This window comes from Abramis brama (assembly GCF_963993115.1).
Source record: "Abramis brama genome assembly, chromosome: 17".
Classification (NCBI taxonomy): domain Eukaryota; kingdom Metazoa; phylum Chordata; class Actinopteri; order Cypriniformes; family Leuciscidae; genus Abramis; species Abramis brama.
The window spans coordinates 6616659-6631287 of NC_139979.1; the positions used below are offsets into that span (position 1 = coordinate 6616659).

General features: G+C 37.3%; 1 protein-coding gene across 15 annotated transcripts in view; it reads left to right on the forward strand.

Moving 5' to 3' along the window:
• The window catches only part of rims2a (regulating synaptic membrane exocytosis 2a), a 191259-nt gene that overhangs the window by 23632 nt on the left and 152998 nt on the right, over positions 1-14629 (forward strand). For 14 of the 15 annotated variants that reach the window (XM_084088637.1, XM_084088638.1, XM_084088636.1 and 11 more), the window contains exon 3: positions 12602-12812. In XM_084088637.1, the coding sequence (XP_083944763.1) occupies positions 12602-12812 (211 nt within the window). Of the gene's footprint in view, positions 1-3234; positions 3268-5274; positions 5380-12601; positions 12813-14629 lie in introns of all 15 variants that reach the window. The other variant, XM_084088645.1, reaches the window with a different exon arrangement.

A 14629-nucleotide genomic window follows, 5' to 3' on the forward strand; every position in this document is an offset into this window, starting at 1 on the left:
AGTTATTGTGGCATTAGCTTCAACCCAATGTGTTACCTAATGTGTGACTGAAATCAAAGGCAGCTTGCTTGCCAGCCATGGTATATTTATGATAACGACATAATATATCATATAATAATATATTAATGATATATAATCCTGCTACGCTGAGACTGCTACACTTTTGCAGAGGTTGGCATCTTTTCCTTAAGAGAAGACATTTGACCATTAGAGGGCAGTGTCACACTGTTTTACCATTTTGCACAAAATGTTTCAGGAGAAAATCTAACCATATTTAACTTCAGATTCAGATGTTTTTTTCTCCATTAATTCACACAGACAAATGCATAAATGATCTGACAGGGGATAAAGGGGTTCCAGATTTACCTAAACATGATCTGAAACTGTACACCATGCATTCAGGACAGCATTCATAACAGTTTTATCTTATTTTAGGGGTTCATTAAAGGGATGGTTCGGAGTAATTTCAACCTAGGGTCCTTTGCACCATGACCTCGAGCCAAACACCCCCGCCCAGAAGTTTTTTTCCCTTGGTCGAACATTATTAAAGTTAGAGCTTATTTAGAGATATCAGCCGAATGAATGACTTAGTGCAGGCGCTAATGTATCCAAGGTTGTATCTTGTAAATTACCCCACTAATAATGCCCGGAGTGGTACCAAACTTCTACAGTAGTACAAATAGGTTCTGTACTCATAAAACGAGGCATTGGAAAGTTGCCTCGAAAGTTGCCTCGTTGCTACATCAGGAGTTTATTTAAATAACGCTTGCCTGATGGCTAAAGCTACCGCTAACCCGGACGTCGAGGTCACTTTCGTGATTTGGGAAAAGCCTGTAAAAGTCCTGGCAGATTTTTTGTTATTTTTATTATTTTTTCCAAAGTTCTGACAACTTAGTGTTAACTAATAATTGTTGCAAACTGGTACTACCAACAAAATATTAGTGCATTCCTGGGACTGGACGTCATTACACTACATCCTTATGCATCGCTTTCTGCCAGGACTTTTACGTGCTTTTCCCAAATAATGGAAGTGACTTCGACGTCCGGGTTAGCGGTAGCTTTAGCCATCAGGCAAGTGTTATTTAAAGGGTCATGACACCCTAAACCAAAATTTTTGAGATTTTAACAGAGGTATGTGTGTTGAACACCATTGAAGACAAAGTTAGCATCTGTTAGATTTAATAGTAGGGGGAAAATGGTTAAATTTTGTTTTTTTTCCACTATTTTCGTCTTCCGGGTTTAAAATCTTCATCGTGTCCACGTCACAGACTGTGACGTGGCAGAGCACTATAGTACTCTGATGACTCATCGGTGTCTCATAATTATTAATGAGACTGAGTTTTTTATCCAATGAGAAGACACTTTATATTAATTATTCATGACACCACGTGGATCTTTCCAATGACAGACATGTCAAACTATGATATCGCCTATCGCGTAGTAGATGAGAGAGGTAATGATGGGACGCGTGTTTGTTTTCGTGGTGCAAAAGTTCCAGTGCATCTTTCCCCGCGATGCTGCCAGGGCTAGACTCTGACTGCGGGCGGCTGGTTGGCCATCAACCACGGACACATCTAAACTATGTAGCAACCATTCAACTGGAGAATGGTGGACTTCGGCCTTGTACACCAATGCAGGTTTCGTCTTGCGAGTGATGCGGTCCTGAGGACTTTTCTATCGCTTCAGAGGTGTGTGTGTCTAAAATGTAACCCTGACCATTTTACTTGCCTTTTGTTAAATAATTATTTCGATAATACCTCAAAATTGTATGGAACGTATGCTTAATTTGTGCAAATTTCTATGTCACTGTCCATCTTTATTATGTGGGTTTAGGGGGCGCGTAGATGGCTATGTACGGAACGTTTTTTTTTTAGCGAATTTTTTTTCATTTTCAAATATATGCATTTATAGTGTGTATATAAACAAATATATATTTTATAATGACATAATTATACATATACATGTGCATTTATATGTTTTAAATACAATTATAAGGTGTCAGTGTATTTCATTAGACTATAACTTTGCCAGCTATAAAAAAATCTAGCATTTCCTCACGTTTTACCACTGATTTTTAGTGAGTCGATATGCATGCATGGGCCACTGGCGATGACAGTCCCCCCTCTCCCCTGCCGTGCCATACCACACCCACTCCCCTCCTTTCTTCTCACAGCCACCACGCCCAATTAAGTTGCATTTTTCAAAAAGATTGTGAGCTAGACTTGAGCTGAAAGAGGGGGGGTGTCGTGAGTGACCCTTTAAATAAACTCCTGATGTACTTACAAACTTTCCAATGCCTCGTTTTATGAGTACAGAACCTATTTGTACTACTGTAGAAGTTTGGTACCACTCCGGGTATTATTAGTGGGGTAATTTACGAGATACAGCCTACGTTCCATTAGCGCCTGCACTAAGCCATTCATTCGGCTGATATCTCTAAATAAGCTCTAACTTTAATAATGTTCGACCAAGGGAAAAAAGGCTTCTTGGGGGGGTGTTTGGCTCAAGGTCATGGTGCAAATGACCCTAGGTTGAAATTCCTCCGAACCATCCCTTTAACCCTCTTTCCTTGTGGTTTGTATGTTACTGAAGTTCTTACAGGGTAATGCTGTGGTGGATTTATTCTATTTATGTATTTATATAGTTTTAAGCTCAACACATTGAGTCTGATGGACTATGTGTCGTGGACGGTGTGTTTTCTTTGTGTGGTCGACTTGTCTGTGGAGGGCAGAAAGATAATTTCCCTGTTTTATTTCTATTATTTGTTTCTTTTTATTTAAAATATTTAAGTGTTCCATGTCTTTGCATGTTTTCTTTTTTTGTGTATACGTTTAAAATGATCATGGTCATATCTATTTGCATATTTAGTTTGTTTCACATGTAATGGCGGGTGGTTGGTATGACCTATATATATATCTATATATCAAATCAAGTATCAATATCAGTATCAAATCAAAAGATAATATTATATAAGATGTTATATTCCCAACCAATCATGTTAGGTTGCCTGTGTTAAAAAATATTTTGACTCACAACTGTAAACCTAAAATAATAAAACAGATGTGACGAAATTATAATTGGATGCGTCACCTTTGTTGTCATACCGCCCTGCACATCATATGTGTTGATATTTGTTTGACTGTTTTTCCATGTTTTTGTTTTGATTATGTTAGTCTTGTGTTTTATTTCTGTTGTCATCATGCTCTTTTTGTGACTTTTTTTATTTATTTTTAGGGTCAAAGAAGATGCAACGTCTCAGCCAGTCCAGTAAGTAACACTAAGCGAGGCCTAGACGGATTCTGTGGACTTTCCCCTCATTTTCCGCATTGATTTTGGGGCAAAAGCTGCAGAATATTCTTATTGGTGACTACACAATCATAATCAGATTTGCCAAAGCATTTAGTAAACAAACAATATAGGGGCAGAACATTGTCAGCAGTTCAAATTCTGCAGTTTTTCTCCAGGCAATGATTCTGTGTGGGCTTCTCTTAGCTAGAGACCTCAAGGCTTTGACATTCCCGCGTGTGCGTTTGTTGTGGCTTCCTCTGTGATTGGCAGCTCTTTCCCCCTACTCTCTCTAGTGATTGGCTGCAGTCTGTTATGGCTCTGTTCGAAAAGCTTTTGGCAGCTTCATCCACACGCAGGCTGGATGCACCAGTCCTGCTTTATTTTGCTTGTTTGTCGACTCTGTGAGTTGCACATGGACACTGTTTGATCTCTTTCTCTGTATCTGTGGACAATTGACCGTATCCCGGGCTGATGGATGCAAAATTCATTTCACTCACTCCGGCTTCTTTGCTTCCTTCTCTGGCTGAGTGTCACCTCTTCTTTTCCCCCCCATCTATCAGGACTCCATCTTTGTATTTCTCTTTTTCTTCTTTCTCTAGTCTCACAAAGCCAGATTTTTCACTTTCAGCAAAATCCACTTGTTCTTATTCCAGCCACAAAATGCCCACTTAGTTTTTACCACAATAATAGAACTCTTGTGGGGAAAAAATTGCACAGCATTTTCTGTCCATGACCATTTATATGAAAAATGCTGGAAAAGTCAAGCCACCTTTATTTATATAGCACTTTATACAATACAGCTTGTTTTAAAGCAGCTTTACATGGGTAAACAGAAAAAGAATGATTTCATGATGCAAACAGAGTTCAATTCTGCTGTAAAGCTCTAAAAAGAAAATAGTGTCATTGTTCAGCTGAGGTCAGTTCAGTGTTGATTCAGTTCAATAATTGTGTAAAGCTCATCAATATGAAATAAATTCAATTCAGCTATAAAGCAGCTCTGCAGAAAACGAGTGATGTCATCATCCAGCTCAGTTCAGGTCTCATCCAGTGCAGTCAAAGCAATAATCTTGCTGCAAAAAATAATAATAGTGGAATTGTTTTTGCACTTTGTAATTAGTCTTTTTGTCTAAAAGTAATAAATATGATTTCATAGATATAACAAAAAAAAGAGCAGCATATAAAGTTTTGCTCATGCATATCTAGTTTACTTACTGCTAAGTGCCAAAACTACAACAACAACAAAATAATAATGCCACTAGACTGGACCACTTTGACATATCCAGTGATTTGTTCTTCCTCAGAAATACAAAGTTCTGTTATGAAACTCTAGATGGCGCAGGTCCCTCAATCTGTTTGCAATCACATCATTCTCTATAGGGCACAGCTGATTGGTTCCTGCTGTATCAGTAGCCAATGAGCTCGCTGCTCAACCTTCAAATACTTGGTCAGCATTTTCTGTAGCAGTTGCAGCGTGCTTTCAGAAACCCTCCCCCTTCCCCAGCTCCACCTGTACAGATCTGCTACGGGTAATTCATGTATGCTATATTGTGCTGCAGCAGAATATCTTTCTTGCTCACAGCAGCGAATCTGTGTTTACTATTGGCAGTATAAAGTCCCGTACTTGCTCTGTAGCAGCAGCAGCAATAACAGCATCAGCAGGCCAAACATCAACATTGTGAAATCCATTACCATGCCAAACACTCAGAGAGTTGACATGACAGAAAAGTTTATAGCAACCTGGTACATTCCAAACACGATTATTTTCCTAGAAAGGATTAAAAAAGTGAGACGGCCCTGTCTTTCTCTCTGTCTTTCTTTCTCTCTGTCCTAGTAGCTCTTGTAGCTGTACATGCTGTACCCTTTATGTGTGTTCCCTATGAATGTAGCTGCACTGCTGCAGTTGTTGTCATGATATTGGCGCGTATGTCGACTGGAAGCAGGCTTGCTGACCTGATATTGAGTTGCGCTGTCTGCTTGTTCATACAGGTGGTTTCCCTTTAGCGGAATCACTGATCTGGTTAATAACGTTCTCCAGCCCCAAACAAAGTCCCAAAACCAACCGCAAACAGAGCCTCCAAAGGAGCCGGAGACGTAAGTAAGACTGAATGGATTAATCTTTGCCCTCAAAAAGCTATATTGCCCAGAAAACCTTGAATTATGTGCCATTTCTGTGGATATGACTCACCTTTCACTGACAGTGCTGAAAGTTATCAAAATTCATCATCAGTTCATCAGAATCTTTAATGTAATTAATTAAATGGAATGTTGATCAATTAGAGTAACTTACCCAACACTGTTAGTGTTATATATAAATATAAATATACAGAGTTATCAAGGGAACTAAATGAACAACAGGCGAACGTAATCAGTAACTAAGGAAACTAACTAGGGCACGACAAAGACTAAACTGAAAGGGTAAACATGAAACAAAAGACACATGAACAAAAACTAAAAACATAACCCTGACATTTACATTAAAAACTTAGATTTTAACATTAGATGTTAAATCCACCAGTGTTTTACATAGAGTTGTTCTACAGTCTATACAGTTTTTAATGCAATTATATCAGAAGTAACTGTAATTAAATTACAGAAAAATTAAGAGTAATCCCTATATGTGTGTTTATGTATATATATTCATATACACATATATATTATATAAACACAAACCTTTATGTTAGATGCGATTAATCACGATTCATCGATTTGACAGCCCTAATATATATAACAATAGTATTCGATTGTTGCATTCATGATGCATTATGCATTAACTCTTGTTAGCGATTTAATTTAATTCTATTTTATTGTAATGAGAAATGAAAACTTTGAATATCTTAAGTTGCTCAGATGATAGAAAAATGACTTGCATACAGGTCAGTGGGCATGAGAAATTTAGTTTTTCTTTACAATTAATTATGCTAAATTAATGTGATAAAGCCCTAAATAAATGTAATGACAGTCCTTATTTCACTATTAGTTTTATCTTAAATAATAGCACGTTTTGATCAGTATGGTCCATCAATTCGATTTGATTACGAGATCTGTATTAGAGACCTGCATTAAGCATGGGTTTTGTATTACACTGAAGTCGACTACAAGTTTATTAGTAGCTTAAATGGGTAAAGCGCAGGTCTTCAGGTGGCCACGGTGTCACTCATAAAGGGAGTCCGTATCAGTGTACTGGCTCGTGTTTCTTTGACTTCTCTATCTGCTGTGTGTCAGATGAGACGTGAAGAATGGCGTATGGTTATATTATGGGTTATGCTCTCCAGCTGTCTGTAATGCTACCTGAGCCAGCGCACCTGTCAGACCTCTGGAGCTCCTCCAGCCTTCCCATCATCCACCTGACTGCTGTCTGGAGCCCGGCTCCATATGCGAGGATAGATGCTGGTGTTAAATAGAAAATTTGTCATAATGTCAATTCAAACACATACAGTATGATCTTTCTTTCTGACAGAAGACTGTCTCGTGTCACTGACTAGAATATAATATTGCATTTTGTTAAAGGGTATGTGACGTGTATCTGAGAGCGGAGCATGGGGTCAGACAGTGAGTGGTACTGTATATCCACATGTTCTGAGGGTAAGAGGGCAGAGGTCAAGGGGTCGTTGAAAGCAGACCTGCTCATTGGTGTGACTTGATCCTAGAGGGGTGAAAAGTCACTGTCTTAAACAGAAATGATGTCTGGTGGAGTTCAGGGTGTCAGGGTTGGCTAGTTAGCTTTAAAACGTTAGAACCTGTTGGTAAAAAGACTTTTTTTTCATTGAAGGTCAGTAAAAACCAATGTTATAGTTTATTTATATAATGTTACGGTTTGAATAAACATTTTTAATTAACCTTTACTGTTATATTTTAATTTTACTTAAATTTTTTGTATTTTTGTTATGTGCTTCTGCCTTTAAAAAAAAAATATTACTCTTTAGGTTTAATTTTTTATTGTTTTATTTTTTATTTTATTTTATTCATGTACAGTTAGTAATTTCAGTCCTTCAACTTCAACTTATTTCATTGAGTTGCCAATGCAGTATTTTATTTTATTTTATTTTATTTTATTTTATTTTATTTTATTTTATTTTATTACTGCAGCTAACAATGATTTTAATAGTAACCCTGGTCAAAACCCTGGTAAATTTTATTTATTTTTATTATTATTTACAGTTAGTAATTTTTGTGCTTCAACTTAAACTTATTTCAGTGAGTTGCCTATTTTAATTTATATAATATTTTTTTTGCAGCTATCAATGTTATTAATAGTTTTAGTTCACAATAATAACCCTGGTCAAAACTAGCAGCTTATTCTGTCTGACATGTATCTCCAGTATTTTTATTATAGTAGAAGAATAGTATACTAGTACCAGTGACAGAGTATTTTGTAGGGCTCTTAAAAGGGTGAATCGGGCTAAATAAGCCGTTGTGATAAATGGGAATGCTAATGGCTAGCTTTCTCCAGGTATAGACTTGGTTGGCATAACTGGGAACGCCAACAAAAACTTTGTAAAATGCAAATGCTGAAACCCATAGAAACTAGGAATTAATTTGTGCATGGCTGTAAAGAAAAACAAATAAATTAACAAATAAAGCAACATGCATGCAAGACAACAGAAAACTGACGGATGTCTGAACTTTATCTAAATCAGTGTAATTGATGCTAAACAGCTCATCAATAACTGGCTTTTAGGCTTTTGACAAATGTTTGTTAAACGTGGTAGCCTACTGCGGTAAATTAACATTTGACATTAGACTCTGCACATTTCATGTTTATATTCTAGCCCAAACAAACTTATACCTTTGCATTGCACACGGTATATTCAGAAAAACTATCCATTTCATTGCACAAGACTGTTTTATGATCATTTTAAAATGTTAAATGTAATACTCTAAATCCATTAAATTCAGGAACACTGAATAAACTTCTTCATCGAAAGACTGGGTGATGTATGAAGTGAAGTGTAATATTTGAGGGAGCAGCATGTATTTTGACGAGAAAATAACATATCTGGCAATTCCGTTGGTTCGTTTGTCCAGTCACAGATACTGTCCAGACAATACGGCTCAGTTTTTCTATGTATCTTGCTCTGTCGAGAGGCAGAAGTCATTCTACGTAGGCCATACTGGGTTAACGCCATTCTTTTCAGTGAGTGGGAAAGGATTATTTTCCCCCAAGCCACACCCCCAGCTATGACACGACACTGACCAAGTCTATTATAGAAGTCTATTATTGTGAATCAAGCATGGTTTGCCAACTTTTTTATTTTTTTTATTTTTTACAATTTTGTTTATGCTGAAGTCAAAAAGACAAAAGTTCAGTGAAATTTGTGTTCATTAAATTTACAGGAAACAAACTCCTTAGCATTAAGTATTCAAAGTCTCCTGTCAGAGCTAGTGATTGGCGTGAGAATGTGCTAATGTTTGGTGGGAGGTGGCCAGCAGGGGAATTCTGGGTAACACCCAGGCGTTCTGCTGTAGTAAAGAGATCAGTGTGCTCAATAATTCAGCCTGCTGATGAATGTTGCAGGGGCAGATGTGGGACCAAACCTCCTCTAATAGGCAGCTTATGGCGTTAGCCCCCAGTGTTTGGTTTCCACGACTACGGCTGATTGACAGGCGACATACAAAATGCATGTGCATCATGCATGCATTCAGCTAGCGTTTCAGGGTCTGTCTCAAGCCTTTGACCCCCTCCGCTCTCTTACGGTAATGAGTGGGTACATGATTAAACGTCACCCTAAAATAAAAGTCCCTCAAGCTGATCTGCTAGCTCAAGATCAAGTTGATATGTATCTGAATATATTGATAAATGATCAGGTTTTGTAGTGGGAACTGTGGTGCAGCAGTTATCGCATGAGCTACTGTAGAGCATAATTACTGACATGTGTACAGCTGTTGCAGTCTATATGAGGTGATGCACGTGAGCCTGATGTGTTATCTTTGTCATCTGGATTGGAAGCGTTTAGCCACAAATAGTTTCTAGGCTGCACATGATGCTTTAATTGCTGATGAAGTAAAGGGAAGAACAGAAAGTTCTCGTCAGTGTTGAGTGTCTGTCTGACACCTATAGAGAGTTTAATCAGAGCTTGACAACCAACCAAACACCATTATAGTGATTCTACAGATATTTCAGTGTGAATGTGGCTTTTCTTTCAGAACAATATGCCTGTTTTCAGGATTTATATAAAACAAATTAAAAACATTTTATGATATTGTATATGGTTCAATTTTATATATATATATATATATATATATATATATATATATATATATATATATATACAGTGAGGAAAATAAGTATTTGAACACCCTGCTATTTTGCAAGTTCTCCCACTTAGAAATCATGGAGGGGTCTGAAATTGTCATCGTAGGTGCATGTCCACTGTGAGAGACATAATCTAAAAAAAAAAAATCCAGAAATCACAATGTATGATTTTTTAACTATTTATTTGTATGATACAGCTGCAAATAAGTATTTGAACACCTGCAAAAATCAATGTTAATATTTGGTACAGTAGCCTTTGTTTGCAATTACAGAGGTCAAACGTTTCCTGTAGTTTTTCACCAGGTTTGCACACACTGCAGGAGGGATTTTGGCCCACTCCTCCACACAGATCTTCTCTAGATCAGTCAGGTTTCTGGGCTGTCGCTGAGAAACACGGAGTTTGAGCTCCCTCCAAAGATTCTCTATTGGGTTTAGGTCTGGAGACTGGCTAGGCCACGCCAGAACCTTGATATGCTTCTTACAGAGCCACTCCTTGGTTATCCTGGCTGTGTGCTTCGGGTCATTGTCATGTTGGAAGACCCAGCCTCGACCCATCTTCAATGCTCTAACTGAGGGAAGGAGGTTGTTCCCCAAAATCTTGCAATACATGGCCCCAGTCATCCTCTCCTTAATACAGTGCAGTCGCCCTGTCCCATGTGCAGAAAAACACCCCCAAAGCATGATGCTACCACCCCCATGCTTCACAGTAGGGATGGTGTTCTTGGGATGGTACTCATCATTCTTCTTCCTCCAAACACGTTTAGTGGAATTATGACCAAAAAGTTCTATTTTGGTCTCATCTGACCACATGACTTTCTCCCATGACTCCTCTGGATCATCCAAATGGTCATTGGCAAACTTAAGACGGGCCTTGACATGTGCTGGTTTAAGCAAGGGAACCTTCCGTGCCATGCATGATTTCAAACCATGATGTCTTAGTGTATTACCAACAGTAACCTTGGAAACGGTGGTCCCAGCTCTTTTCAGGTCATTGACCAGCTCCTCCCGTGTAGTTCTGGGCTGATTTCTCACCTTTCTTAGGATCATTGAGACCCCACGAGGTGAGATCTTGCATGGAGCCCCAGTCCGAGAGAGATTGACAGTCATGTTTAGCTTCTTCCATTTTCTAATGATGTCTCCAACAGTGGACCTTTTTTCACCAAGCTGCTTGGCAATTTCCCCGTAGCCCTTTCCAGCCTTGTGGAGGTGTACAATTTTGTCTCTAGTGTCTTTGGACAGCTCTTTGGTCTTGGCCATATTAGTAGTTGGATTCTTACTGATTGTATGGGGTGGACAGGTGTCTTTATGCAGCTAACGACCTCAAACAGGTGCATCTAATTTAGGATAATAAATGGAGTGGAGGTGGACATTTTAAAGGCAGACTAACAGGTCTTTGAGGGTCAGAATTCTAGCTGATAGACAGGTGTTCAAATACTTATTTGCAGCTGTATCATACAAATAAATAGTTAAAAAATCATACATTGTGATTTCTGGATTTTTTTTTTTAGATTATGTCTCTCACAGTGGACATGCACCTACGATGACAATTTCAGACCCCTCCATGATTTCCAAGTGGGAGAACTTGCAAAATAGCAGGGTGTTCAAATACTTATTTTCCTCACTGTATATATATATATATATATATATATATATATATAAATAATTTTTCATGTTGGAAATTATTTTAAAATACTTTTTGAAAAGTACGGGGTCGGTGCATTTTGTTTTTTTAAAGTCTCTAATGGTCACCAAGGCTGCATTTTATCAAAATATGTTGTGAAATATTATTACAACTAAAAATAACTGTTTTCGATTTGAATATATTTTAAGATAATTTTTTCCTGTGATGGTAAAACTGAATTCTTCAGTGTCACATGACCCTTTAGAAATCATTCTAAAATGCTGATTTGCTGCTCAAGAAATATTTCTTACAATAATCAATGTTGAAAACAGTTGTGCTGCTTCATATATTAATATAGGATTTATTTGAAATATAAACCTTTTGCAACATTATACATGTATTTATACTGTCCATTAAATTAATACTTGCTGAATAAAAATGTTAATTTAAAAATAAAATGTATGAAATGAAAAATGACTTTTTTAACTTTTTGTCATGTTAGCTTTATAACTCGTATTTAACTGTATGCCAGTAATTGTCTCACTTATGTCTTGTCTTTTTAGATTTTTTTTTTTTTTTTAGCATTTTAGGATAAATGACTGAAATAAGTTGATATTTGAATGAAACAAGTCTCATGAGCTATGAAAAAGCAATGTGTCCTGTTTCTTATAATGTTTAAAGGGTTAGTTTATCCAAAACTGAAAACTCTGTCATTAATTACTCACCCTCATGTTGTTCCAAACCTGTAAGACTTTTGTTCATCTTCAGAAAACAAATGAAGATCTTTTTAATGAAATCTGAGAGATTTCTGTCCCTCCATTGACAGCTACGCAACTACCACTTTGACGCTTCAAAAAGTTCATAAAGAGATTGTAAAACTAATTCATATGAATTGAGTGGTTCAGTAAATTTTCTGAAGAGACTTGATTGCTTTATATGATGAACAGATTGAATTTAGGCTTTTATTCACATAAACATTCATCAACTCACACATCAGTTGTGGTAAACGGAAGCTCAAACATGTTCGCTTGACGTGTGAGAACCAATGAGGTTCATTCTCGAGTTACGCATCACATTTGAGCTTCTGTTTATGTTCACTGATCAATGTTTAAATGTGAAGAAAAGCCTAAATTAAATCTGTTCATCATATAAAGCGATCGAGTCTCTTCAGAATATTTTGACTCTCAATTCATGTGGATTAGTTTATGATCTCTTTATGAATGTTTTGAAGCGTCAAAGTGTCATTTGCGTAGCTGTCAATGGAGGGACAGAAAGCTCTCAGATTTCATTAAAAAGATAAAGACAGTCTTACGGGTTTGGAAGGACATGAGGGTGAGTAAATGATGACAGAATTTTCTAATTCTGGGTGAACTAACAACTTTAAACTTGTAAAATGTTTTCTTGCCGTGTTCTGATTGGCTGTGTTCTGTTCCCCGCAGGAAATTGCACCAGCAATTTGAAATGTATAAGGATCAGGTAAAGAAGATGGGGGATGAGGCACAGACCACCCAGGAGCAGAAGACTGACGCCCCCATCTGCGGAATCTGCCATAAAACCAAGTTTGCCGACGGCTGTGGCCACCTCTGTTCTTATTGCCAAACCAAGTTCTGCGCTCGCTGTGGAGGAAGAGTTTCACTACGCTCGAATAAGGTACAGCCGTAACACAGACGTACACACAAGCACTGATAGTGTAGAGATGTGTTCAGAATAGAATACTAGTTGCTCACCACATACTGTGCACTTTGTGCCATACACTGCCTAGTATTTTATATAAATAACTTGTGAAGTGAGAAACGTTGCTAACGGTAGTATGCTACAATGATGCAACATGACCTTATTAGGCTGCATGTTTAACCAGCGAGTGGTGTCTCGTTATCATCTTAGAAAAATACATGGTTATTTTGCATTTTTAACCCTGTAAAGCTTGACATATGTGATAATAGTCAGAATTTGTTTAACATTTTCAAGTTTATTGAACATTTAGATTTTTTTGTAGAGTATCATATTTGATACGTCTGGCTTTTATGGCTTATACTGTATGTGACCCTGGATCACAAAACCATTCACAAGTCGCACGGGTATATTTGTGGCAATAACCAACAATACATTGTATGGGTCAGAATTATCGATTTTTCTTTTATGCCAAAAATCATTAGGATATTAAGTAAAGATCATGTTCCATGAAGGTATTTTGTAAATTTCCTACCATAAATATATAAAACATTTATTTTTGTGAGTGAATGCAGCACAATCATGAACATAAATGGACAACTTTAAAGGTTTTTCTCAATGTTTTGATTTTTTTGCACCCTCAGATTCCAGATCTTCAAATAGTTGTATATCGGCCAAATATTGTCCTATCATAACAAACCATACACCAATGGAAAGCTTATTTATTCAGCTTTCAGGTGATGTATAAATCTCAATTTCATAAAATTGCCCCATGTGACTGGTTTTGTGGTCCAGGGTCAAATATAGTATGATAGAGGAGAATTGGAAGCTCACACTCGAGGAGGAAAAACATCTCAATTTTATGCTGTGTTCACGGCATGTCGTAATTTAAAAAAGCTCTCTGTATGTTTCCGGCGGGACTTTGCTGTCACACACCGATTGGAGTCGAACATGCCTTAAATCTGGTACAGCGGCCACGTGGTACAAATTGTTGCTCTCAGAAAAATTGAAAAACAGAAAAAGTTTACAAGTTGTAATAACAAATTCAACAAGCACGTGAAGGCTTTTTTACAGTTCAGGACTGCATTTCTCAAAGGCATCGTGAGCTGAGTTGATCATAGAGACCACTGGTGGCAATGGCTCTGTGCGATCTACAGGCTTACGATACTTTTGGGAAACGCATCCCAGAATCGTTACAGTCGGGGGCGGTTCTAGGATTTGATATTCAGGTGAGAATGTGTAGCTAGAGACCATTGCCTAAGTGGTGCCTCTTTGTAAATTGTCACCACTATATTATAAGAGGTCAAAAGTACTCAACTATTACTTAAATTGGTACCAAGTCAATACAATAACTTTATAAACTATACAATGATACCAGTGTTTCTGCAGTACAGTTCAAATCGGTACACGTTTAGGCTACTGTTTGACTAACAGAAATTTGTCGTCATGTTATTATTAATAAGAATTAAAGTTGAAATTAATGAATTTGAATGAAGTTACTTTCACAGCGTCTTACGCTTGGATGGCTTAAAATCACTTGAATGTTTAGAAATGATAGACTTAAAAGATTAGTTCACTCCAGAATTACAATTTCCTGATGTCTTTCATTCTTCAGTCGAAAAGAAATTAAGGTTTTTGAGGAAAACATTCCAGGGATTTTTCTCCATATAGTGGACTTCAACGGGAACCAACAGGTTGTAAGTCTAAATTGCAGTTTCAATGCAGCTTCAAAGGGCTCTACACGATCCCAGCTGAGGAATAAGGGTCTTATATCGAAACGATTGATCATTAAAAAA